Here is a 27,843-nt window from a genome sequence, read left to right on the forward strand (position 1 = left end):
AAAACAAACAAAAAGTTTGTACATACTTTAACAGATGAGATGATCAGCCCAATCAGCCTAACTAATGTATCACAATGTTAATTTGTGTGTACATTTAAAAGATTTGAGGTGTAATGTTAGCAAATTTGAAGCCTACATTACTGTATATATAAATAAAAGAAATATAAAACTATAGTCTGTGGTACATGGCCTAACCTAAGTCTATCTGTATCCTTTAACCAGAATTGTTTTTTTTTTTTTTTTTTTTTTTTAATCTCCACAATGTTATAATTTAAACCACCCATTTGGAACTTTCCTAAAGCAACTGCTAGTGACTGATGCCTGCACATGAGAGGGAAACACTTTATCATTAAGGTTTATTTTTGGTTCAGTAAAAAGGCAGTTTAGATCACCATGTTGCAAACATTCAATATTTATACTTTAAAGATCTTATTTGTCTAGAAGCGGTTAAGCTAAAAGCAGCTGAGATTTTCAAAAAGGGGAGAGCAGTATGGGATAACCAAGTCCTACTCTATTTTTGCTTGTTATTTTCTTTTGGTTTATTGAAACAGCATTTCTCTGTGTAGCACTGTCTGTCCTGGGAGCTCTATAGACCAGGCTGGCCTGGAGCTCAGAGATCTGCCGGCTAGGATTAAAGGCATACATCACTAAGTCCCATTCTTACTTAAGAGAAATGGAAACCGAAGGAGCCTGTGTTGAAGCAGGTTGAGTCAGAACTCGAGAGCCCTTGCCTCTTTCCCAGGATGCCCGTCATAGGTCATCGTTACTAAGTCCTTCCCTTTGCACACATGTGGGTCCATTTACACAAACATGCTGAGTCATTCAAAGGCAGACGCAAAAGACACTAGATGACTCCAAGAGGAATCAGTGCCCACAACAATAAAGAAAGGATGGAAAAAAGAAAGAAGCCATTTTCTTTTCCCTCGAATGAAGGCTGTTCATTTCTAGGAGCAAGAATGGAGACTGCATTAGGACAGCAATATTAAGACAGCAATATAGGGACTTAAGTATTTAAAAGGGGCAATTATTTTTGCATTTAATAAAGTAACGTTAAAAATAAGCGCCTTTAAGTTTGCAGTATCAGTAAGGTATACTAAATGCCCAGTACGATGGGATTTTGTTCAGTATCTTTGCGTTTTCTTTTGATGGGTCTTAGGCAGCATGGAGTCCACGCTGTCTTCAAACTCACTATGCCACAGCAGGTGACTGTAGTGGTTTGAGTAAGAGTGGCCTCACTAGGCTCAGGTTTGAACACTTGGTCTTCAGTTGACAGAACTGTCTGGGAAGGATTAGGAGGTGTGGCCTGTCACTGAGGGTGGGGGGGGGGTGGTTTGAATGAGAATGGCCCCCATACTTAGCTATGTAGACTGTCTGGAAAAACTGGTAAGTTTAGCCTTGTTGAAGGGGGTTTGTGGTTGGGTGCTGGCTCTGAGGTTCAAAAGTTCATGCCAAGCCAAGTCACTCCCTGCCTGCCAGCCCTATGCTGCTGTCTCCAATTTGTGGTTCAAGATGTGAATTCTCAGATGTCTCTGCTGCCATGCTTTTTCCACTGTCATGGACGTTAACCCTCTGAAACCGTGAGACCAATGAAACAGTTTCTTTAATAAAATGCCTTGATCATGGAGTTTTGTCAGGGCAACTGAAAAGTAACTAAGACACCGAGCTTGACTTCTGATCTTCCTATCTTCACTTTCCAAGAGCTGGGATTATAGGGGCGTGTCATAGTGCTCGCTTAGTATCTGTTTCTAAGAATTCCTTTTCTAAAAGGGAAAGAAAATAAAAATCTCTAAACTATGCAGCCTAAGTTTTTTATTTAAACAGACACTCGCCTGGCGGTGGTGGCACACGCCTTTAATCCCAGCACTTGGAAGGCAGAGGCAGAAGGATTTCTGAGTTCAAGGCCAGCCTGGTCTTGGTCAAAGTGAGTTCTAGGACAACCAGGGCTACACAGAGAAACCCTGTCTCGAAAACCAAAAAAAAAAAACAAAAAAAAAAAAACAAAAACCCAACACAGACACTTTGAGCATTTTATATACAATAAAATTAATCACAAGTCACTTTTTAATGCTTTATTCATTGATTAAAAGAATATACATTTAACATAAACCATACAACATCAGTCATCAGGTCAAACATTCAGCTGGTTTCCTTACAGTTTCTGTCAGGAGTTATTTTATCTGATCACATATACAAGATAAAATCTCACCACATCTGGCATTTACACACACTGTGCCAGTGGATTCACACTACTGATGTACATATAAAATCCGCATGGTATGTGCTCACTGGAGACAAAACAGTGCACACCTGTCAAAAGGTCATTTAATATAAGATGGTAAAACCATTTGTAAAACATATAAACTTTTTCCATAAATAGAATCATATCTGGACATCTGTTGCATAAATTGTGTTTCCAAAGCTTACAATAGAGCAGCCAGGTCTCAGCACTGCTGGGCACCCACGTTGGCTACTTTATTATTGCAGACTGTCCTTAACATTAAATGCACAACATTCGTACCACTTAAAACTTGGGTCAGGTGGAAGTCTCACAGAGACCACGTCTGTACCGCGGTTGCCCTGAAACAGTTAAATTGGCTTTTAAAGCCTCTCAGATATAACAAGGTTTTAAAACATACTTCATGGAATGTTCTTCATGTATCATAGCAGCTCATACCTGGATGGAACAAGCTTTTGGTTTTCCTTTCTTTCCTTTACATTCACTATTCACAGTGAAACAGGTGCATTTTTTTTTCTTTTTTTCTTTTTTTTATGTTTTTTTTTTTCAGAGTTCTGAGGTTGCTGACTGAGCCACAGCACAGCTGTGTACCACAGGTCGAAATTCGACCTTAAATATTACAATCTAGCAGTATCTGGCTGGCCAAAGCTGGCCAGCCCCTGCCAGCATGTGGGCACTTCTTCATGTAAATCTATTCTTTGGCAGCTGACACTTGCGCTGACAGAGAGAATCCAGTGACTTGTTAGGGATTTCACGACTAATGTTGGTTTGCAAGCCTGTGCATTTACAGTTCTGTGCTTTGACTTAGCCTCAGAGGTTTCCCTGGAATATGGCTCCTTTCTTCCTCTACTGTTTTGATATCTGGGCTAAACAAGCTAACTTTAATGTAACAGATGAAAAAATTATGTCAGATATAGTTTAAAAAAATCCAGCAATTTGAGTGTTCGTGTCTATGTAAATACATTTAAAAAGGGATTAAGCAATGTCTAACTTATACTATATGAAATTCAGAATGGTAATTGGCAATATCAATTATTATATAGGTAATAAAAGTTAAACTCAGCTTTCTGTTAAAGATAACTCATTTGGGATACTATCTTTCCTTCTATTTCAAACAAAAATCAATGAGATGCTATCAGAATACATAGATGCAGTGCATTGCATACAAATCCACCAGGCTATGGATATTTATATATATATATTTATGTATAAAAATATTTGGCTCCTGAGCTCTGGATTCTGACAAACAAAGAATAAAAATGTCAAAAAGGCAGAGTAACTCAGTGAAAAACAGTTAGCCAGTAACCTCAGATAATCATTGGCTGTATGTCCTTAAGGTCTGCTAACAATCCCATTAACCGTGAAAGCCCTATACAGTGTCACTTTGAACTTCTAAAACCAATACCCAACTACGTTCTTTGATCAAGAAGTAGAATATACATTTAGAATTCTATAAAGCTAATACTGATTAAACACAGCACAAAAGGATTAGTTTCCACTAATGAAAAAAAAACATAATGGGACCCTACTTGCATATGTAGCCACAGGAATTACACATTTTAAAAAAGCTAAATGTCTTCGCTGAAGCTTTGCATCTCTCTGTAAAAATGACGATTTGGTTCAGTGAAGACACTGAGTGACTCAATGTCCAAGACTGCGTGCCAAGATTGACCAAGGCCCAGTGATACCTGCTCAATAAGGTTCTGTACTGGATCCACATCCTGGTCGGCTAGTTCACCTTGGTCAAAATCAATGCTTTCTTCAGTGACTTGAAGCACTTTTAGGTCAGAGCCCCGAAGACGAGCAATGGCAATGAGGTTGTGTGCCCACACGGTGTAACCTTAAAGACAAGCAAAAGGCAACTGTCATTCTCGTTTCATCCTGTCTCCGGTAAGTTAGTCTGTCCTCAGTAAGCACTTCTTGTGAAGCTTCACATTTGCATTTATTTACCAGGTTGGTCTTTCCCCCTTAGAACACAATGAAAATAAAGAAACACGATCTAGAGTTCGTACTATCTTTAAGAACACCACAGAATTGTGACCTGTTAAGTGGTGTATAATCTTATTCTGGTATTTTACTCAGCAAAATAGAAGACATTTAAAATATATAAATAAAACTTTAACTTTGGATAATGACGTATCACAAGGAATAAATTTCATTCTCAACATGAGTCTCTATCAATATACAGTAGCCTGCAGTTTTTCATTGTAAAAATCATTCTCTATGGTGTCTCACAGTCAGTCACAAGTTTATGACACTTGAAACTTTAAAGTTAACTGTTCATTATCAGAAGTCATAGAAATACTCCAGATAGAGGTCCCCTCTGGGAAAGGGTAAGGGGGACAGATGATAGGCAAGCTTTACCTAGCTAACATCTTTAAAGAAAAAATGTAATAAAAGGGCTGGTTTAAATTAACTTTTAAATAACTTGATGTTTGCTGATCTCCGTTTCACTTCATACATTTTTTGGTGTGTGTGTATTGTATAAGCGTGTATGCATTTAAGCATATTTTTACATGTGTGTGGGTGCACATGAATAGGCCTGCCTGTGGAGGACCCAATATGATACTGGGTGTTGCCCTTCTTTTTTTTTTTTTTTTTTTTTTTTTAAAGATTTATTTATTTATTATATGTAAGTACACTGTAGCTGTCCTCAGACACTCCAGAAGAGGGCGCCAGATCTCGTTACGGATGGTTGTGAGCCACCATGTGGTTGCTGGGATTTGAACTCTGGACCTTCCGAAGAGCAGTCGGGTGCTCTTACCCACTGAGCCATCTCACCAGCCCGGTGTTGCCCTTCTTGTTCTCCATACTTTATTCGTTGAGCCAGGATCTTGAAATGGAGCGAGATCTCAACTGGCTCATCTAGCTAGTCAGTTGGACTCAGGGTCTAGTATGGGGTTTGAGGTTGCCACCAAGCATGGCTGGCTATTTATTTATTTATTTTTTAGATTTATTTATTTATTATATGTAAGTACACTGTAGCTGTCTTCAGACACTCCAGAAGAGGGCGCCAGATCTCGCTACGGATGGTTGTGAGCCACCATGTGGTTGCTGGGATTCGAACTCTGGACCTTTGGAAGAGCAGTCGGGTGCTCTTACCCACTGAGCCATCTCACCAGCCCTGGCTGGCTATTTATTACATGGGATCTCAACTCTGGTCCTACATTCGCACAGTAAGCATTTAGTTCACTGAACCAGTTCTCCCAAGAACCCCTTACTACTACTTTTAACATGTACCGATTTCTTGCTACTATCTGTAATGCATGGCCCAATTATGAAGATGTGAAAATCACAACTGTAGGCTAAGAAAAATGGTTTCGAAAACAATGCAAGAGATAGCATAGAGAACTTAAGATATTCCTTGCTTGTTTTGTTATTTTTAAACAAGGACTCACTCTGTAGCTTAGGCAGGGCTAGAACTCACTTACATAGCCCCTCAAACTCATGACAATGTGCGATACCATGTTTGACTAAGTCATTTTCATAGAATATTTTTGTAACTGTCTTCTTAGTAAAACATTCTTAGCTTATCAGAATAGCAATTCCATTCAAATGAGAACAGTTCACACACTAAGATGAATGCTTAAGAAGTAAACATGTACCTAACCAATAGTTATTTCAACAATATTGTAAATATACCGACACTAGAACCTAAAGGATGAGACTGTACACATACCAGCCATACTTTCCCTCCTTCTGTGCTAAGTAGTTTAGGATCTTCCGACTGGAACAAACACATCCATGACAGCAGGGGAACACAATCTATTTACTTAGCCGTAGCAGGAGAAAAGCATTAGAGGAGTGCTCAGAGTACTCAGGGCTGGGATATAACTTTTTACTTGTAAGATATTTACTAGCATAAGATATTTCAGGAATGATGTTAATATCAAGTTATAGTGAACAAAACCACATACCATGAATTGCCAAAAGGGTGAGCTTTGTGCACCTCCATGCTAATAAAACCAATGGATCTTCATTTCGGTTGTCACTAAGATCTGGAAAACCAGATGTGTCAATCATATCATTCATCAATATAAAATGGGTAAGGAACTTGTCATACTGCCTGGATATAAGATCAACAATAGCCCCTGAGACACAAGTGACGTAGCTGTCAAAGTGAACCCTCTCAAGTGGTATACTGGGTTTCAGAATCTTTAGCATGTCTTCACTTTTAACATCAAAAACCATTAGATAGACCCGAAGGCTGGAGCTCTTTCGTGACAGGGCTTTCCAGTGCTCATCGTTTGGCATGTTGTCTAATGACTTGAGCATCACTGAAGCATTGTGGACCAGAAGAGACAGTCGCTGCAAAGGCACATGGTTGCTATCGGTCAAGACTCTCGCCATCTCAGCTGTAAAGTCACAGAAATCCAGGGCAAGTGAGCGCAGATTTACAAACCGCTCTAGTTCGACTGCAGTGATCAGCGTGCTATTGCCAGGAATGTTGTTGTCCAGTAAACTCAGGTGTTCCATGGTGTTGGCAATTGGGTCAGACAGAGACGACAGTGATGTTGGGGTTACTATTTCCAGCATAAACCCACAGGACAGCCATTTTAGTTGCCTACTATTGCTCAGTATTTCTTCAAACAGTTGCTGAATTCTACAAGGAAAATGTCACAATTTTGTCACTAGTACTCAGCATTAATTTTTTAATGGTGACTTTACATGGCATTCAATGTTGAGATATATTTTTTCTGAATAATTGATTTCTATTAACTAAGCCTACAAATGCAATTAAAATTCACATTACAATATAATAAATAAGATACATTAAACATGTAGAAATGCTTCTTATCTTAGGAGAATAGTGTTTTTTATACTAATAATATGGAAGACTGATATATATGACCTATTTTATAACAAAGGCAAATGAAAAATTAACACCTCTAAGTAGCAGTAAGAGACTGTGTGCAAGAGAATTTTGTTCTGCAGGGAATGCAGTTTCATTTCCCAGCACCCACACAGTGGCTCGTAACACCTGCAATTCTATTTCCAGGGGATCTAACTCCCTCTTCTAACCTTTGTGGGAACCAGACATAAATGTAGTGCATATATACATATTCAGGCAAAACACTCAAACACAAGTGAAGTATTAAGAATTTATACCCCAATAATTACCCAGCAAGTTATATGATTTATCCTAAAAGATTTAGGCCATGTGTCATATAACTATTATTAAAACGTATGGTTAAGACGTTTCTAGGACAAATAGTCTACCCCAACACATGCACACTCCTTCCCTCCCCCCCTCCTTCTGTAATGTGCGTGCGTGCGTGCGTGCATGCATGCATTTGAAGGTCTCTCAATCAGACCAGAGCTTGCTGAAAGGGCTAGTCAGCTGCTCAGCTTGCTCTGGGGATTCCTGGTCTCTCAGCTTTTCAAGGTTAGAACAGGTAGTCTGCCACGCCCATACTGCATTCATATGGGTTCTTCATGGTTATGGGTTAAGTGCTTAACTGCCAAGCCCCATATATTTTCTGAAAACAAAAACCATTCTTGATTGTGTCTTGTGATTTCTAGAAAAGAGCTAGACTAATTAGCACAAGCCTCTGTAGAGCTTACTGTATGACTTACTGCTTAATCTTCTTGCCGTCAGGGTCTACCCTGCTGAGGTATGTGCTGGACAAACTTCCTTGCTGGTGTACAACACTTATGTCTCCAAAAAGACTAAACTTCTGGAGATTCCTATGGGAGAAAAATGGTTAAACTTATTTTTTAAATGTTTACTAATACACATACATACTAAACTATGTAGAGGACATTCTAGAGGAGCTTCCACCCTCTGACTCACTTACACTCCAAATGAGCTTCAGACTGCTAACCATGTTCAGCCACACAGTATGAAGAAACAGCATGCATGTTAAAGAAGGTGGACCTGATAAAAAACTCGTACTCAGGCTTTACTGACTGTGGAACCCAAATACTGAGCTTACAGGCCTTATGCAAATAATGTGCAACACTAGGAAATGAAACCCTTCAAGTTATAAGAGATGTCAATTGTAAGAACTCAAATAAGCCATAAGCTGGAGGAGGTGGCGCACATCTTTGATCTCAACACTAGTGAGGCACAGGCAGGCTGTACATTCAAGGTCAGCCTGGTCTTCAAAGCTAGTCCTAGGACAACCACCAGGGCTGTTACACGCAGAAACTCTGTCTCGAGAAGCAAAAAAATTCAAACCAACCAACCAAAAAACCCATAAAACACATCCACACACAAACATCCCCCAACCCCTACACTCCAACACCAAACCAAACCAACCTAACCTAACCAACCAACCAAAAAAACCTCAGAAAAAACAAAAACAAAAACCCATAAAACACACCCACACCCCAACCAAACCAATACCAAACCAAACCAACCCAACCCAACCAAAACTTGTCTAAAGGAAATGCTCAGAGGATAAGAGTCTATAAAGTAAAATGATGTCACTTTCCATTTTTGCCAGAGGAGTCACCAATCCCAGTGTTTTCCTCTGCCATTCAACTTCCACTGTGACTATTACAAGCCCACATGTGTGTGGGGCAGTAAAGCACACAGGCAAGAGATGTTTACCTTTGTCAAGGCAAAACAGAGATCACAGGAACTATTTTTAAAACATGTATTTAATTAAAAGACTGTGATTCAAAAAAGACTTTTAAGCAGATGTGGTGGTACATGCTTGAAATTCCAGCACATGGGAGGCTAAAGAGGGACTGCAACACACCCAAGACCAAAGTGCTCCACAGTGAGTTCCAGGACAGTCTACCTCAGAAAAAGAAAAACATGCCAAAAACAAAGCCAATAAAACACATATATCGAGTTTGAAAGAACATTGCAACCAACACAGATGAAAGATGAATTGCATATGAAAGACGTTCATCTTTTATCAGGGAGGAAGTTAAAACCACAGTAAGAATGTGACTTTACCCCGGAATATCTAAAATTACAAAGATTCACAACACCAAGTGTGGGCAAAGATATGGAACAACTAGATCTCACACCAAGTGTGCACATTTTGCTGAGAGTGAAAAATGATACACTCTTAAAATAGTTCAATTTGCTAAAAAGTTAAGATACAGGTTAATAATTCCAACAGGAAGAACTTATCCAGGAGAGATAAAAGCATATATTCATATAAAGAATTAGATTCAAAAGCTCCTTTATTCATAATAGAAAAAAAATAGAAACAATTTAAATATTATCCAGTTGGTAAACACATCATTAACATATCTACACAATGGAATAAACAATAAAAAAGTTCATATATATACTATACTATGTATATAAAGCAAAAGTATAAAAATCACATTTATTGTATTATTCTTTTTGTATGAAATTCTAGAACAATTGAACAGTAGGGTTAGGTCACTGTTTCCTTAGGGCTAAAGATGGTGGACAGAGTAGAATTTCTTTGCCAAAAAAAGTTCTACATGTTGAATTTGGTGGTCATATAGCAGAATTAATCATTAAACATTTCTTCAACTATACTCTTTAAAATGAGTAAGAGGTGATGTGATCTGTGTTCCTTCCGGATTGCACCTGTGCTGGGAGCAGAGTCTCTGCTCTGGATCCTCACCCACTCAGTCCACACCCAGAGGCAGCATGACCCCCAGGAGCTCTGACTCAGCCAGGATCATAAAATCATAGGATCACAGACTCACAGGTTCACGGGTGGGACAGGCTCCAGTCAGAGACAGAGAAACCAGTTAACACTAGAGATAACAGATAGGGAGAGGCAAGAGCAAGAACATAAGCAATAGAAACCAATACTACTTGACAACATCAGAACCAAGTTCTCTCACCACAGCAAGCCCTGGATACCCTAACACAACAGAAAAGCAAGATTCAGATATAAATTCTCATCTCATGAAGATAATAGAGAACTTTAAGGAGTACATAAAAAACTCCCTTAAAGAAATACAGGAGAGGGCTGGAGAGATGGCTCAGTGGTGAAGATCACTGGTTGCCCTGAGTTCAATTCCCAGCAACTATATGGTCACATACAACCATCTATAATGGAATATAGATGTCTTCTTCTGTCATGCAGGCATGCATGCAAATTGAGCACTCATATACATAAAATTTAAAATCTTTAAAAAAAAAGAGAAAGAAATATGGGAGAACACATAAATCCCTTAAATAAATACAGGAAGAACACAATCAAACAGGTGAAGGAACTGAACAAAACTATCCAGGTTCTAAAAACGGAAATAGAAACATTAAAGAAAACACAAAGGAAGACAACCCTGGAGATAGAAAACCTAGGAAAGAGAGCAGGAGTCACAGATGCAAGCACTACCAACAGAATACAAGAGTTAGAAGAGAGAATCTCAGGTGCAGAAGATACCATAGAAAACATTGACATAACAGTCAAGGAAAATACATAAAGCAAAAAGCTCCTAACTCAAAACATTCAAGAAATCCAGGACACAATGAAAAGACCAAACCTAAGGATAATAAGTATAGGAGAGAGTCAAGATTCCCAACTTAAAGGGCCAGAAAACATCTTCAACAAAATTACAGAAGAAAACTTCCCTAAGCTAAAAAAGGAGATGCCCATAAACTTACAAGAAGCCTACAAAACACCAAACAGAAGGGACCAGAAAAGAAATTCCTGCTGACACATAATTAAAACACCTCATGCACAGAACAAAGAGAATACTGAAAGTGGTAAGGGAAAAAGGTCAAGTAACACATACAATCGGACCTATCAGAATTACACCAGACTTCTCAACAGAGACTATGAAAGCCAGAAGAGCCTGGTCAGATGTCATTCAGACTCTAAGAGAACACAAATGCCAGCCCAGGCTATTATACCCAGCAAAACTTTCAATTATCATAGATGGAGAAACCAAGGTATTCCAAGACAAAACCAAATTTACACAATATCTTTAATCTAGCCTTACAGAGGATAATAGAAGATAAAGTCCAAAACAAGGAGGGAAACTACACCCAAGAAAAAGCAAGAATCAACAATCATTGGTCCCTAATATCTCTCAACATCAATGGACTCAATTCCCCAATAAAAAGACAAAGGCTAACAGACTGGATATGTAAATAGGACACAGCATTTTGCTGCATGCAGGAACAACACCTTACTTAGTGTCAAAGACAGACACTATCTCAGAGTAAAAAAAGGGCTGGAAAACAATTTTCCAAGCAAATGGTTTAAAGAAACAAGCCAGAGGAGCCATTCAAATAAAATACACTTTTAGCCAAAAGTTATCAAAAAAGATGGGGAAGGACAGTACATATTCAAAGGAAAAATCCACCAAGATGAACTCTCAATTCTGAACATCTATGTCCCAAATATAAGGGCACCCACATTTGTAAAAGAAACTTTACTAAAGCTCAAAGTACACATTGAACCTCAGCAATAATAGTAGGAGACTTTAACACTCCACTCTCACCAACTGACAGATCATGGAAACAGAAAGTAACCAGAGACACAGTGAAACTAATAGAACTTATGAACCAAATGGATTTAACAGATATCTACAGAACATTTAATCCTAAAACAATATACCTTCTTCTCTGCACCTCATGTATCTTCTCAAAAATCGACCATATAATTGGACACAAAATAAACCCTAACAGACACAAGAATATTGAATTAATCCCATGTATTGTACTGGACCACCACAGACTAAGGCTAGTCTTCAATAACAAAAACAACAGAAAGCCCCAATACATGTGGAAGCTTAACAACTATCTATTCAATGATAACTTGGTCTGGGAAGGAATAAATAAAGACATTAAAGACTTTTAAGAATTAATGAAATTAATGAAAATGAAGGCACAACATATCCCAACTTATGGGACACAATGAAAGCAGAGCTATGAGGAAAACTCATAGTCCTGAGTGCCTCCCTTAAAGACATTGAAGAGATCATACACTAGCAGCTTAACAGCACACCTGAAAGCTCTAGAACAAAAAGAAGCAAATACAAGAGGAGTAGACAGCAGGAAATAAATCAAACTCAGGAATGAAATCAACCAAGTAGAAACAAAGAGGACTATACAAAGAATCAATAAAACTAGGAGCTGGTTCTTTGAGAAAAATCAACAAGATAGATAAATCCGTAGCCAAACTAAATAGAGGGCAGAGATAGTATCCAAATTACCAAAATCAGGAATGAAAAGGGAAACATAACAACACAAACTGAAGAAATTAATAAAAACATCAGATCCTATATTCAACAAAACTGTAAAATCTAGATGAAATCGATGATTTTCTAGACAGATACCAGGTACCAAAATTAAATCAGGATCAGATAAGTCATCTAAACAGTCCTATAGGAAACAGAAGCAGTCATTAATAGTCTCCCAACCAAAAATGCCCAAGGCCAAATGGTTTTAGAGCAGAATTCTATCAGACCTTCAAAGACCTAATACCAATACTCTTCAAAGTATTCCACAAAATAGAAACAGAAGGAACACTACCCAATTCTTTCTATGAAAACATAGTTACACTGATAATACTCTGATAATCTAAACCAAAGACACAACAAAAGAGAACTTCAGCTCAATTTCCCTTATGAATATCAATGCAAAAACACTCAATAAAATTCTTGCAAACCGAATCCAAGAACACATCAAAAACGATAACTCACTATGATCAAGTAGGCTTCATCCCAGGGATGCAGGGATGGCTCAATATATGGAAATCTAGCAACGTAACCTACTTTATAAACAAACTAAAAGAAAAAACCCACATGATCATCTCATTAGATGCTGAAAAAGCCTTTGACAAAATACAACAATCCTTCATGTTAAGTGTTCAAGGCGCATACATAAACACAATAAAAGCAACATACAGCAAAGCAGTAGCCAACATCAAACTAAATGGAGAGAAACTCAAAGCAATCTCATTTAAATCAGGGACAAGACAAGGCTGCCCACTCTCTCCCTACCTATTCAATATAATACTTGAAGTTCTAGCCAGAGCAATTAGACAACAAAAGGAGATCAAAGGGATACAAATTGGGAAGGAGGAATTCAATATATCACTATTTGCAGATGATATAATAGTATACATAATTGACCCCCAACATTCTACCAGAGAGCTCCTACAGCCGATAAACAACTTCAGCAAAGTGGCTGGATATAAAAGTAACTAACAAATCAGTAGCCTTCCTCTACTGAAAGGATAAATGGGCTGAGAAAGAAATCAGGGAAACGACACCCTTCACAATAGTCACTAATAATAATATAAAATATCTTGGTGTGACTCTAACCAAGCAAGTGAAAGGTTTGTATAAGAACTTCAAGTCCCTGAAGAAAGAAATTGAAAAGACCTCAGAAGATGGAAAAATCTCCCATGCTCATAGATTGGCAGGATTAATATAGTAAAAATGGCCATCTTGCTAAAAGTAATCTACAGATTCAATGCAATCCCCATCAAAATCCCAACTCAATTCTTCATAGAGTTAGAAAGAGCAATTTGCAAATTTATTTGGAATAACAAAAAACTCAGGATAGCAAGAACTATTCTCAACAATATAAGAACTTCTGGTGGAATCACCATCCCTGACCTCAAGCTGTACTATAGAGCAATTGTGATACAAACTGCATGGTATTGGTACAATGACAGGCAGGTAGATCAATGGAATTGAATTGAAGAACCAGAAATGAACCCACACACCTATGATCACTTGATCTTTGACAAAGGAAAAACCATCCAGTGGGAACAAGACAGCATTTTCAACAACTGGCTCAACTGGCAGTTAGTGTGTAGAAGAATGCAAATCAATCCATTCTTATCTCCTTGTACAAAGCTCAAGTCTAAGTGGATCAACAACCTCCACATAAAACTAGATATGCTGAATTTATTTAATAGAGGAAAAAGTGGGGAAGAGCCTTGAACACATGTGCACAGGGGAAAATTTCCTGAACAGAACACCAATGGCTTATGCTCTTAGTTCAACAATTGAAAAATGGTACCTCATAAAATTGCAAAGCTTCTGTAAGACAAAGGACACTGTCAACTGGACAAAATGGTAACCCACAGATCAAGAAAAGGTCTTTAACAAGCCTGCATCCAGTAGAGGGCTAATATTCAATATATACAAAGAACTCAAGAAGTTAAGACTCCAGAGAATAAAATAACCCTACTAAAAATGGGGTACAGAGATAAACAGAGAATTCTCAACTGAGCAATCTCCAGTGCCTGAAAAGCACTTAAAGAAATGTTCAATATCTTTAGTCATCAGGCAAATGGAAATCAAAATGACCCCGAGATTCCACCTCACACCAATCAGAATGACTCAGATCAAAAATGCAGGTGACAGCAGGATGTGGAAAAAGAGGAACACTCCTCCATTGCTGGTGGAACTGCAAGCTGGTAACCATTTTGGAAATCAATTTATCTGAAGACCCAGCTATACCACTCCTGGGCATATACCCAAAAGATGCTGCAAACACATAACAAGGACAGATGCTTCACTATGTTTCTAGCTGCCCTATTTATTTATAAAAGCCAGAAGCTGAAATATGCCAGATGTCCCTCAACAGAGGAGTGGATACAGAAAATGTGGAACATTTACACAATGGAGTACTACTCAGCTATTAAAAACAATGACTTCATGAACTTTGCAGGGGAATGGATGGAACTAGGAAATATCAGACACATAAGAGCACTCACTGAGCCAATTCTCCAGCCCTAAAGCTTTCTTTTCTGAGGAGGGTCTCACTGGGTTTGGATCCCAGCACCCACAAGGTGACTGACAGTTGCCTGTTAACTCCAGTTCCAGGGGTTCCAACACCCTCTCTGGCCACATGGTGCATAGACATACATGCAGACAAAATACTCACACATATACGACTGAAAGATTTAAAAGAAAATCGACAACACAGCTTAAAAAGGGATATCTGATATTTGCACACCATCAGTGCTGGGCAAGGAAATAACTAGGTTATCTGTGGTGCTTTGTTATCTTATGAGAGTTATTGTAGTCAAATTTCACCTCCAATAAGAGCAGTAGCCTCTGAATTTTTATATCCACAAGCCCCAAAGGTCTCCTCTTTCCATCAAGTGACAACTCTGAGAGTCAGAGTATGTCCTGGGAACTGCTTATGTCCAGGATACTAATTCATAGACACGAGTCTATGTGAGGAAAGTGTGTGGGTTCTACCACACAAGAATACTGAAGCCCTTTACACTGGGACTGACCAACATGCTGGGTATGACTGAACACTTTAAGTGTCTGTGCCCTGACATGTCAACACAGACTGCCTTGGCTCTGCTGCTTTGCAGGCATTTTCCATGTCCATGCCCACATTAGCACAGAAGAGAGTCTCTGGTATGAGAAGACATTTACCATAGTTGATGTCTGTCTGTCTGTCTGTCTGTCTGTCTGTCTGTCTGTCTATCTTTCCTTCTTTTTCTTTTCTTCCCTCCATCCTTACTCTCTTGCTTGAGATAGGGTCTCTCTATATAGCCCTTGACTGTCCTCGAATTTGATATGTAGACTAGTCTGGCCTTGAACTCACAGAGGTCCACTTGTCTCTGCCTCTGAGTGCTGGGATTAAAGATATTGCCACACCTGGCCTTGTTTTTATTTTTCTATGCTTTTAATTAACTCTCTGGGCTGCTTCTGAATTGCTGTTACTATGTCTGCTTTCTCTCCTTTGAGTAGCATTGAGGATTAACACCCCAAGAGAAATCTTTGACTAAGACGATTAAGACCCTATGTAAAAGACACAGATCCCAATAGATGTACAAATTTGCAGTGAAGAAACACAAGAAATATAAAGGCACTATAAATGCTTTAGTAGTTCACTCCTCAATAACTGAGTCAAATATACCAAAATGGTTGAAAAGCTAAGGAATTAAAATACTTAGTTTTAAACATATTCAAAATGAAAAGAAGATTCAAAAAAGGCATAAGGAAGCCAATTCCAGACTAGGATGAAAATTTCAACAATTTGTATAAGAAATTCAGCCAAGGGAGATTCTAAAAACCACTCAACACTACCCCTTCCCTTACAGAAACTTTGGAAATGAAACAGCTCAGCAAAGCTTAAAACAGATTTAGCCCAGTGGATGGCATATCCTATGAGCCCAGGGGTTAGCACACTAGATCAAGTAGAAGAAAGAATATCGAGGATTAAAGCAAGGTTGAGATTTTACTCTCATTGAGCTCTTCTGGGAAGTTTGATTAGCGTCTATTCACAGTGACCTCAAAGTTATCTTTGGGGCCCTCCATTACCATCATTTTAAGGTATGGAGTTGTTTGGGAATGCACAGACTCCCCTATTTTCTCCACCAGCACTACTTCTTGGGCAGAATGAACTGGTCACTACCTCCCCACAGATTATATTCATTCTAGAATGAGCCATTTAAGTACGAAATAGTGAGCGCATCAAGATGAAAGCTATCTCATACAGTATCTGTTAGGTGCTGGAGAACATTTTCTTTCAAGAAAAGTAAGGCTCAAGTTTGTTGAATTAATGGACCCTTTTTAAAATTATTTTTTATTTAAATGAGATAGTGCTGAAATTTAGATGTGGATTATTCTCAAAGTCCATGGTTCAAGTAGGCTTGAACATCCATTCTGGACGGTGGTGGAAAATTTAAAAGTTGGGATGGGTCTAAAAGCAACAGGGCAAATGACCATGGGCATTTAACTAGGGCTGCTTACATGAGTAAGGTGGGATGAGTCAACATTTTAATGGTATTTACTTAATTTAAAATCTCAATAAACTTATGTGGCTAGTGGGATCATACTGGGCAGACAACAATATTAGAGCCAACAATAGGTCAGACTAAAACCTTCAAAATAGTAATTGAAATTATTATTTTTTTGACAGGCTATCTTTACGTAGCCCTGACTGTCCTGAAACTCATTCTGTAGACCAGGCTGGCATCAATCTCACAGAGATCCACATGCCTCCACTTCCCAAGTGCTGAGATTAAAACCACACACCACCAAGTCTAACAACTCTTTCTTTTCATTAGTTAATTTAACTGAAACATGTTATAGGAATAAGAAAAGCTGACTAACACACAGGATAATGAAGAGATGTAACTATAAAGTAGCCAGTCTACACACTAGGAAGGAGAGGCAAAGTCAGAACTGTAAAGAAGAAAACCCAACCCCACATATTCTCTGGCCTGGTGCAATGTTCCAATTCAGAAAAGCTTACATGCAACGTGCACACAGAGGAGATAAACATCAATTATACAGTATTATTATGTCAACATCTACTGTTAAAAAACTACACCTGCCTAGGTGAGTCAGGGAATCACATGAGATTCAGGGAATGCTCCTAAAGAGAGTATTTTTTAATAAATGAGCTATTACATATTATCCCAAACCTTACTGATAACTTACACAGTTTTCATCTTTCTTAAGTCTGAAGTACAGCATCTCAAGACTATAACACCTTGACTACAAGCTCCAAGTGTATTTCTGAACTGGTTTTGAATGTGGTAGAACATCTTACAGAACCACTGCAGAGTCAAGTTAATCCATTTAATACCATTTTAAGTTGCAGATGGTGGGGCTCACATTTAATCCCAGCACTGTGGAGGCAGAAACAAGCGGATCTCTGTGAGTCAGCATGGTTTACAGAAAATTCCAGGGCAGTCAAGGCTACAGAGAGAAACCCTGTCTTGAAAAGCAAAAACAAAAAAATGCCATCACCGCCCTCTCCCCAAAACATTTTAATGAGCTCTTACTGCAGTTCCAGACAAGTAGGAGGTCTTGCCTCCTTTAGAAAAAGATTTCTGAAACCCTGTGTTTTATTGGCAAAGAGGTACTCTTTATTGTTGATGATCATCTGTTCTTAACACATTCAATACCAGTATGGCAGCCATAATCACTCTGACAAATCAAAACAAGCCAACTGTTATTCTCTCAGAAGATTGGCACCACTGATTATACCCTACAACTCTAAGTTAACATGCTAGCTCTTTTCCTGTGGGGCATGACTATGCATTGTGAAAGGCAATTTAGCACAAGGCCCGGAAGCGGAATGGCTGATACAGTATAATTCATACACTTCTGCTTAAAAAATGGCAGAAACCATAAAGCAAGAGCATTATAAAAATAAAGAATATATATTTATACTTATTAGTTATTAAGTTTTTGGCATACAGGAAGCACTCGGTTCAGTTCCCAGCAGCACTTAAACTGGCAGTGGTTGAACACACTTGTACTTCAACACTAGAAGAACAACCAAAAAACTTCTAAGTGACATTTTTAATACACTGTTTTAGATTTGTAGTTTTTAATCACAGAATCACAAGTGTCACTAAAAGTTAAAAGCACCTATCAACAAAGCCACACCCCAGTCCAATAAATATGATTTAATTTAAAAAGAGATAGCATAGTACAAATACGAACGTCCATAGTGAACACGCTACTAAGCACCACAGTGTACTCTCGTGGACAACCACCAGCTGTGAGCAGAAGTGACAGCAGACTCAGAAGAGCAGACAAGTTACATTATGACAGAAACTTAAATGGTAAGGATGAAAGAAAAAGAATTAAAGCCAAAATGTGGCACAGTACTGTTGTGTATACATGCTATAGATCTACCCATAGATGATTAAAATACCAAAAAGAACTAGGCACTGAGAAGTTCTTACTTGAATCAAAGGCACTATGCCTCCCCCCCCCCCCCCCCCCCCCCGCTTTTTTTTTTCAGGGCTGGTTGATTACAGAACAAATCAGCTGGTCTCTAGCTATGCTCAACTTTGAGAGAAAGCCCCCAACCTGATTAAAAAAAATTTTAGCCTTACTTATCTTGACAGATAAAATCAAAGCAAGGAAGTGGAATGGCTTCACGTGAAAGCTTAGGAAACAGGGCACTGGAAAAAATGGAGTCATGTTCCCATAAACAATTTTTTTTCTTTTTTTGATTTTTTGAGACAGGGTTTCTCTGTGTGGCCCTGGCTGTTCTGGGACTCACTAACTCTGTAGACCAGGATGGCCTCGAACTCAGAAATTCACCTGCCTCTGCCTCCCAAGTGCTGGGATTAAAGACATGTGCCACCACTCCGAGCCTTGTTTTGTTTCTTGAGGCAGGAGTTCACAAAGCACATGCTGGCCCAAGATGATGACCTTGAACTCCTAGGCTCCCGGCCTCTAGCTCCCATGTACTGGGATTCCAGATCTGTATCATGCCTGGCTTCCATACACAATGAGGCTATAATACTTACAGTTTAACCTATTTGAAGCAGGGTTTCTCTGTGAAACTCTGGCTTTTCTGGAACTCACTCTGTAGTCCAGGTTGTCCTCAAAGTCACAGATCCTCCTGCCTTTGCCTCCCAAGCTCTAGCATTAAAGGCGTGTGCTGCCACCACCCTGCTTAAACTCTTGATTTAATTATAGATCACGAAAAAATGTACATGACACATATGACTTAGCATTAATCACAATCTATTCTCAACCCTATTTAACATAAACATGGTGGAATATTGATTGTGAAAGGAAGGACACCGCTTAGAGAAAAACTGCCACAGAACAGCGTGTACATCACTTGACCTAGTAAGCACCCAGTTCTGCTCTCTACAGTACAATATTTTCTGCCTTGACCCTAGCAGTGTTGGAATGTCCAATCACTAAATTATTTGTAAACTGCTGCAATTATTTTTCTTCCAAATTAAGAGTGCCATTGTAAGGTTGGAATGAATATCCAGATAAAGAAAATATAAATATGGCTTGACAGGCACTAGACTTTCATAGGGACTATGCCCTGGAGTCCGAATATGGGCTGTGAGCTCTAGGTGGAATTATAGTAAAGTCCTGATACACAATGACAGTCTCATACTTAACCCCCACAGTCTGCCCAGCTCCTTTATCCCACCCCAAGTTAGGTAGCGTTACTTTTGTGTGAATCACTGGGAGTAAGTCCAGCCTGATGGTGCATGGGATGCGGCTTCAAGTCTGACAATTTTCTCCCCTAATGATTTTAACTAGCACTCCTCCCAGTCTTTGGACATGACCCAGGCTAATAAAACTATTTCAGGTAAGAAAAGGACTGTTAAAGAATTCTTACAGGTTAATTCTTGTAATCATGGACATCAGCAAGGAAAATTACTCACCTCGTCACTATGAATTAATTACCCATCACCAATGGTCAAATTCAGAATCAGAAAACCACCTTATTTTTTGTACAGGCCTCACCCTTAATTCACAACTTTCCCACGCACAAGATAATGACATTGCCTAGTAGCTCTAGCCCATGGACAAGAACGGATGAATGAAAGCATGCCTGAGACGCTCCAGAAATGGCGTTTGATAAAGTGTCTCCCCAAGTCCCGTTATCACCTCTTCTGTATCCGGAAATAGTCTGGTCAGGAACGGATAGCTGCACCTACACAAGGCCATCCTGAGGCCGGCCGGCACACACCACAGGATCTTTCCCAAGGCCAGCGGAAGGCCAGACCGTCGCGGTCCCCAAGCAAGCCTACCTGTTGTTCCGGATGCTGAGCAGCACGCACAACACCAGCTCCAAGTAGATGCGCAGTACTTCCAGCCAGCGGGAGGAGAGCTGCAGGGCCTCCCCGTCTTCCCCTCCGGTGCCCGTGTCGGTGCCGCCGCCGCTACTGCCGCCGTCGCCCGGGCCGCCGCCTCCGCTCAGATAATTCTCCGCGGCGAACTCAACCCGCAGCTCCCGTACGAACCAGCCGCACTTGCGCATGAGGAACTCTAGCCGCGGCTGTTCCGCCGGCGAGACGCGGAGGCAGATGCGGAGCTGGGGCCACAGCGCTGGGTAGAAGAGGCACTCCCGCCAGTGCGAGCAGGAGGCCGAGGCCCGCAGCCGGTCGGGCGCCGGCAGAAAGGAGAAGATGTGCACGATGAGCTCGCTGGGCAGCGACGCGGCGCCGGCCGCCTGCCCGCACAGAGCCATCCGGTTCGGCCGCCGGCCGCCCGTCCCCGGCCGCCTGCGCAGTCCTCGCAGCAGCCCCCGCAGCCGGCGCAGCTGCAGCTGCCGCAGCCGCAGCCGCTGCCGCCGCCGCCACCGCACCAACCGGGCGGCCCCGGCTCGGGTTCGCGCTCCCGGCGGTCGGGGCTGCGGCACTGACAAGAACAACAACATCAATGACAAGGAAGAAGGGGGCGGAACCGTCGTGCGCCTCGGCGGAACCAAGTGCACCCCGACCGGCTGAGAGGGGGGAAAAGCTGGCGCGGGGAGGCCTGCGCGCCGCTGACTTTCCGTACCGCACGCAAGTGCTCTCCGGCCGGCCCGGGCAACGACCTCGAAATCCTCTCTCGAACGGACCAGGGACGCGGAGGCGACCGCGCTGCTTCCGAGGAAACCGTGGCTCTCCCGGTACCCGGACGCGGAGGCTCGGTAGTGGTAGGGACTGAGAGTGACGTCACGGCGACGGGCGGAGCCTGGCGCCGCTTTGCGAGACTTCCGGAACCGGGGGCGCTCCTGGTTGCTTGGATCTCGCGGCACGTGACCCTTGACGTCAGCGACCCGGGGCGGGGCTAGAGGCGTGGGGGGCGGAGCCACTCTGGGCGTCCCTCGCCGGGTAGGTCTGGCCCTTGCAGCGTGCTCGAGGCGGAACCCCGGCGTGCTGCGCGAAGTCCCGACGCTCTCTCATTCGCTGGGCTGATGTCGCGGCAGCCGAGGGCTCGCATGCGGGCTCTGTTTTACATCTTGTTCAGAGCAGGACAAAATCGGCTCCCTAAGAAAGGCGGATCGTGGCGGCACGCGGACCTTCCTCTTCCGACGTGCGGAGGCCGCACACGCCCCATTGCGGAACGAGTGACGACAGCGCCATCCTTCGTCTTTAGAGGGGCAGGAAAAAAATGGCTAACGATTTTCATCTTTAGGGCTGGTACCCAGATTTAAAAGCTCTCTGAACCCTTGTCTGCAAAAGTTCTGTATAATTAGTATGTTTTATTAGTAGCTAACGATCACTTAGTGGTAACATCAAATTAGGAAGTTAAGACAGGTTTTAATTTTCAGTTTCTTAGTCACTGAAGTGTTTGTGAAGAGAGCTGTAGACAGATTATCAGTGTACCACTGTACTTCTGTAACAACATACCCCTGTATACAAAAGTAACATGGATGAAATAAAGTAGCTATTTTGATAGTCTCTGATACTCCTACAAACAAGTTGGAGAGGAGAGCTTTTCTTTAGTTTGGTGCCCCCAAAGAAAGGGATTTTAAAAACAGCTCTTCACGTTCTCAGCATGCAAAGTAGCTCACTCAAATTGTAGGAAGCAGTGATATCTTGTAGACCAGGCTGGCCTTGAACTCAGAAATCCGCCTGCCTCTGCCTCTGCCTCTGCCTCTGCCTCCCGAGTGCTGGGATTAAAGGCATGCGCCACCACGCCGGGCCTGGTTAAGAGATTTTATGTCTGTTGCTTCGAATCACACTAAGAAACTAGCTAGTCTAGATGTTTTTAGCCCTGTGATGTAACAGCAGACCTTCTGTAACATTTCTTTTATACAGTGTGATGTCACGAACCTAGTAAGCTACTAATAATAGTATTTTTTTGTTTTGTTTTGTTTTTTGTTTTTGTTTTTCAAGACAGGGTTTCTCTGTATAGCCCTGGCTGTCCTGGAACTCACTTTGTAGACCAGGCTGGCCTCGAACTCGGAAATCTGCCTGCCTCTGCCTCCGGAGTGCTGTAATTAAAGGCGTGTGCTACCATGCCCGGCTCAATAATAGTATTCTTTTACCTCTAAATTTACATCAGCTCAGTTGGTACTTTGAATAAAAAATGTATTCCAGGTAGGTCATTTCTTTGAACCCTTGTCTGTAAAATTCTATGTAATTACCATTTTATAATCATGCAATGAACATTAAGTGTAACAGTAAATCAGGGAATTGAGACTTGGATTTGGACTTCAGTTTCATAGTCATTTAAGTATTTTGAAGAGAGCCGTAGACTTCTGGAGCTCCGCTTTAGTTTACACCTCTGTTAAGGGTATTCTTGGATGCCAGTGTGACTATATCTGGAATGAAGTACAATCTAGAAATGGAGGGCAGACTTGTGAAAGATATTCTGCTTGGTTTGACGTGGATAGATTCACTTCCAGTTAGGACCTTTGAGGTGAAAGACAAGCCTAATTTGGATCTTGAGACAAGAAGACACACCTTTAACCTGGGCCACATCTTCTGTTGGAAGTCTACATGTGGGGTTGGAGAGATGGTTAAGAGCACTGACTCATCTTCCAGAGGTCCTGAGTTCAATTCCCAGCAACTACATGGGATCCGATGTCCTTTTCTGGTGTGTCTGAAGACAGCTGCAGTGTACTTACATACATGAGGTAAATAAATAAATCAACCTTTAGCCAGGCAGTGGTGGCACACACCTTTAATCCTAGCACTTGGAAGGCTAGGTAGCACTTGGTAGGTGGATTTCTGAGTTCGAGGCCAGCCTGGTCTACAGAGTGAGTTCCAGGACAGCCAGGACTACACAGAGAAACCCTGTCTCGAAAAACCAAATTAAAAAAAAAAAAAAAAAGGAAGTTTATATAACTTGGAAGAAGGAAGGTTCTGCTCTTTGCCTGAGTGTTCTCTCTTGTGGCACATTCATTCTTTCCCTGGCTTTGGAGCCTACTTTGGAATTCCAGAATATACAGACACCCAGTTGAGACACTTCCAGCCTTGTGGGACTGAACAGCTACTAGATTCCTGGACTTTCCATTCACAGCTAGCCATTGTGGATTAGTTACACTGTAGTCTGTAAGTCTGCCCAATCAATTCCATATATATGGAATATATATAAGGTCTGTGACTCTAGAGGACTCTGACTAATACAACCTCTATAAGAACAAATTACAAAGATGACATCACAGGTGGCAAAAATATTTGAATATTTACTAACATTCCATATTTAAATTATTTTCCAAAATAGTTTTATAGATGCTTTGTACAAACCAGGATCCAAGTAAGGGCCACACTTGCATTTCTTTATGTAATTTAAAATTTTATTTTCCTCCATTAAATAATCTGGGAAGTATTTTTGTTTCCTTAAATGTCCTCCTCTTCCTCTAGCCATACACTTAGTAGGTCTGACAACAATTCATGATTCTTTCCTAAATCAGTGTTCAAATGGTAGTAACTTTCTTTTCCATCATTGCATCTACAGTTATTAGTTTGCATTATTCTGTAGACTTAAGCTTTCTTTAAAAAAGTAGTAACATAGGCCGGGCGTGATGGAGCATGCCTTTAATCCCAGCACTTGGGAGGCAGAGGCAGGCGGATTTCTGAGTTCGAGGCCAGCCTAGTCTACAAAGTGAGTTCCAGTACAGACAGGGCTATACAGAGAAACCTGTCTCGAAAAACCAATATATATATATATATATATATATATATATATATATATATATAAATATGAAAGAACAAATTCAATCAACAAGGAGTAAATTAAAAAAAAGTCCTTTTGCAGTTTCGAAAAATGAGTGGAAAGGTGAAAGTGAGTCGCAGCCTTGTTTTTCTGAGTTTCCTGTTGTGGTGGAATAGAGTGAACCTTAAACATGTTGCTTAACCTGTTTGGTCTTTGCTTTTTCATCTGGGAAGAGATTCCTGCAACCCTGGTCTTTGGCTCTTAAAAACACACACCTGCCGGATGGTGGTGGTGCACACCTTTAATCCCAGCACTTGGGAGGCAGAGGCAGGCGGATTTCTGAGTTCGAGGCCAGCCTGATCTACAAAGTGAGTTCCAGGACAGCCAGGGCTCCACAGAGAAACCCTGTCTCGAAAAAAACAAACAAAACAAAACAACCCCCCCCACACACACACCTTTTTATTGAGATATATTTTACATGCCATAAAACTTTCTATTACAAGTATGTAACTGGATGGTCTTTAGTAATTTTGTCAAATGATTCAGCCATCACCATAAATCAGATTCAGAACATCTTCATCCCACCAATAAGTTTCCACTTTTGGCTGACCGTCGCCTCAACCATTTCCCAGACCATTGTGTCCATTTTTGCCTGTATCACTTGTTTTGGACGTTTCAGATGGAATTATACAATATATGACTCCCTGGTTTCTTTTACTTAGCATAATGTTTTAAGGTTCATTCATAATATGCCACACATTCCTGTGTGTTGCAAAGTAGTATTACATTCTGCATTTTTTTTTTTTGGGTTATGTCCATTCAGTAATGGATAGATGGTTAGATTGTTTCCAGTTCTGACTGTTATAAGTATGCTATTCTTTAATTCAAGCTAGCAACTGAGCGGGGGCGGGGGGGGGATCAGAAGTAGCAGCACAAATGTCATTTGCAGTCTATTAGATGCCCAGCACCAAAATACATCAAAAAAAAAAATGTGAACATGGGCAGTGGTGATACAACCTTCAATCACAGCTCTCAGGAAGCAGAGACAGGCAGATCTCTGAATTGGAGGCCAAAATATAAATAGAAAGAAAGAAAGAAAGGAAGGAAGGAAGAAAGGAAGAGAACTGTGAACAAAAATGTACTCTGATTTGTAACTGATATTTTTTCTTTAGTATTTTACTGGCAATATGATGCCTTCTTGGGCTAGGCTTTAATAATTAAGAATGTTATTTAAGAGCTGTTACCTATAGCTGTAAGCTAAGAGATGAATTAGTAAGATACGGTCATGTTGCAGTAAGAAGACAGCAGTTTCCAACAGTGCCACAGAGCTTATCAAGGCAATACACTTAATTGTCTACTGAGTGTGTGCACTTAGTGCATCAGGTGAGCTAGATGTTTTTTTGACATTTATGCACTCATTATATTGCTAAAGGATCACTGTCGACTGACAGAAGTCAGTTTGAAATCAGGTTTCATGAAGTTATAAAGCCTGCGCTATGATTCAGAGTGTGGGAGGAGGCACTGGTGCTACGAAGCTCAGAAATACCTAGTACTACTGAGTTCCAGGTTCCAAAAGAGGCATATCATCACCATGGTAACCACCATGCTTATTTGGATTTGAATCCTAGGCAACCAGTGGTTGTTAGGGCCGCCTTATCCAGGTAGATGGGTTGGATTGAATTACCTACCTGTTGACAGGCAGTGGGTCTGCTTTTTCTCATAACTCTTTTGTAGAGATGTATTAGTTGTTTTGCCTTTATCTTTCCAAAAGAAAATTTAAGTATTCAGCGGTTTTATATGCTGCTTTTTAAAACATGCTAAATTTAGTGCTTCCCCCCCCCCCCGTTAGGTAATTAGGATTTTCTCCCCATTGTTGCTTAAATTTGGCAACTTGTTTTGAGCTAAATATAATTTTCGTAATTACTGAATCATGGACAATTTTATAACAGATAAAAATGGCTGTGACAGAATTCATTTTATGATACTTAGGGCTACTGATAAAACAGTTTCTTAAATTCATTTTGTGAAAAAGTTATCTTTTCCCTGAGCAAGTCTTAGATAATCTTAGATAATGTTGGCAGGTGAAGACAGCGTAACTCTCTTCCAAATGATCTCTTAGTGCATTGATAAGTTTACCCAGAGGTAGCCAGGCATATACCCAGTTGAGGCTTATGTACCCACCTGTCTTCAAAATTTTTGACTCAGAATTGTTCCTGTCTAAAACAAATGCAGGGACAAAAATGGAGCAGAGACTGAGGGAAAGGCCATCCAGTGACCACCCCAACTTGGGATCCATCCCGTGGGCAGGCACCAAACCCTGACACTATCACTGATGCCATGTTGTACTTGCAGACAGGAGCCTAGCCTGGCTGTCCTCTGAGAGGCTCTATCACCAGCTGACTGAGACAGATGCAGATGCTCACAGCCAACTATTGGACTGAATTTGTGGACCCCCTATGGAAGAATTAGGGGAAGGACTGAAGGAACTAAAGGGGATTTCAGCCCCATAGGAAGAACAACACTATCAACTAACTCAGAGCCTTAGAGCTCCCAGAGACTAAGCCACCAACCAAACAGCATAAAGTGGGCTGGTCCATGGCCCCCTGAATATATGTAGCAGGTGGCTGCCTTGTCTGGCCTCAGTGGATGAGGATGTGTTTAATCCTGTAAAAACTTGATGCCCTGGGGAAGAGAGATACGAGTGGGGGTGAGGTGGGGGTGGATGGGTGTGTAGGGGAGCACCCTTTCAGAAGCAAAAGGGGAGGATGGGGTGAAGAACTCAGAAAGGGGGGAACTAAGAAGATGGGCAATATTTGGAATGTAAATAAATAATTAAAAAAATTTAACACTTGGAGGTAGAAGCAGGTGGGAACTTTGTAAGTTTGAAGCCAGTGTAGCTCAGCATCAGGCCAACCAGGACTACATAGTGAGATCCTGCCTAAGTGTAAGACATACATGCATGGGGTCTTCTGTGAAAATAGATCTTACAATTTGAATATGATTTCTTTCTTTCTTAGTCTGTAAGATGGAAACAGCTCTTAGTAGGATCCTATTACAGGGAAAATAAATGAAGGATTGAAGAGAACTTGCTTTTTAGAAAGTGGTTAGCTAAACAGAACAAACGACCTGTAGTTGGTGTCTTAGGGTTACTATTGCTGTGATGAAAAACTGTGACCAGGTTAACTCTCAGCTTTTTGATTCAGGGCTTGCTTATAGTTTTAGAGGGTGTATTGGTTAGTTTTGTGTTAACTTGACACAGGCTGGAGTTATCACAGAGAAAGGAGCTTCAGTTGGGGAAAATGCCTCCACGAGATCCAGCTGCAAGGCATTTTCTCAATTAGTGATCAAGGGGGAGGTCCCCT

At 40.8% G+C, this 27,843-nt stretch overlaps 1 protein-coding gene across 1 annotated transcript; it reads right to left on the minus strand.

The window, feature by feature from the left end:
* Positions 1-2,899: 2,899 nt before the first annotated feature.
* Fbxo33 (F-box protein 33) lies at positions 2,900-21,525 on the minus strand. Its single transcript, XM_021178901.2, has 4 exons — positions 20,641-21,525; positions 7,814-7,924; positions 6,154-6,839; positions 2,900-4,076 (listed from the first exon to the last, which is right to left on the minus strand). The coding sequence occupies exons 1-4, from the start codon at positions 21,267-21,269 to the stop codon at positions 3,805-3,807; spliced, it is 1,698 nt and encodes a 565-aa protein (XP_021034560.1). The 5' UTR covers positions 21,270-21,525; the 3' UTR covers positions 2,900-3,804.
* Positions 21,526-27,843: the final 6,318 nt, after the last annotated feature.

The sequence above is a fragment of the Mus caroli genome, unplaced genomic scaffold (assembly GCF_978045245.1).
Source record: "Mus caroli unplaced genomic scaffold, Mus_caroli_1 scaffold_14, whole genome shotgun sequence".
Lineage (NCBI taxonomy): Eukaryota > Metazoa > Chordata > Mammalia > Rodentia > Muridae > Mus > Mus caroli.

Bases quoted from the DNA above. Each gene is read 5' to 3' on its own strand.
- Fbxo33 (XM_021178901.2), bottom strand. From the start codon at position 21,269: ATGTTGTTGTTCTTGTCAGTGCCGCAGCCCCGACCGCCGGGAGCGCGA. The intron at 7,925-20,640 runs GTAGGCTTGCTT...TTTCTCCCATAG, and splicing joins CTCAGCATCCGGAACAACAG to GAATCTCCAGAAGTTTAGTC. The intron at 4,077-6,153 runs GTATGTGGTTTT...CTTGTCTTTAAG, and splicing joins CACCCTTTTGGCAATTCATG to GTTACACCGTGTGGGCACAC.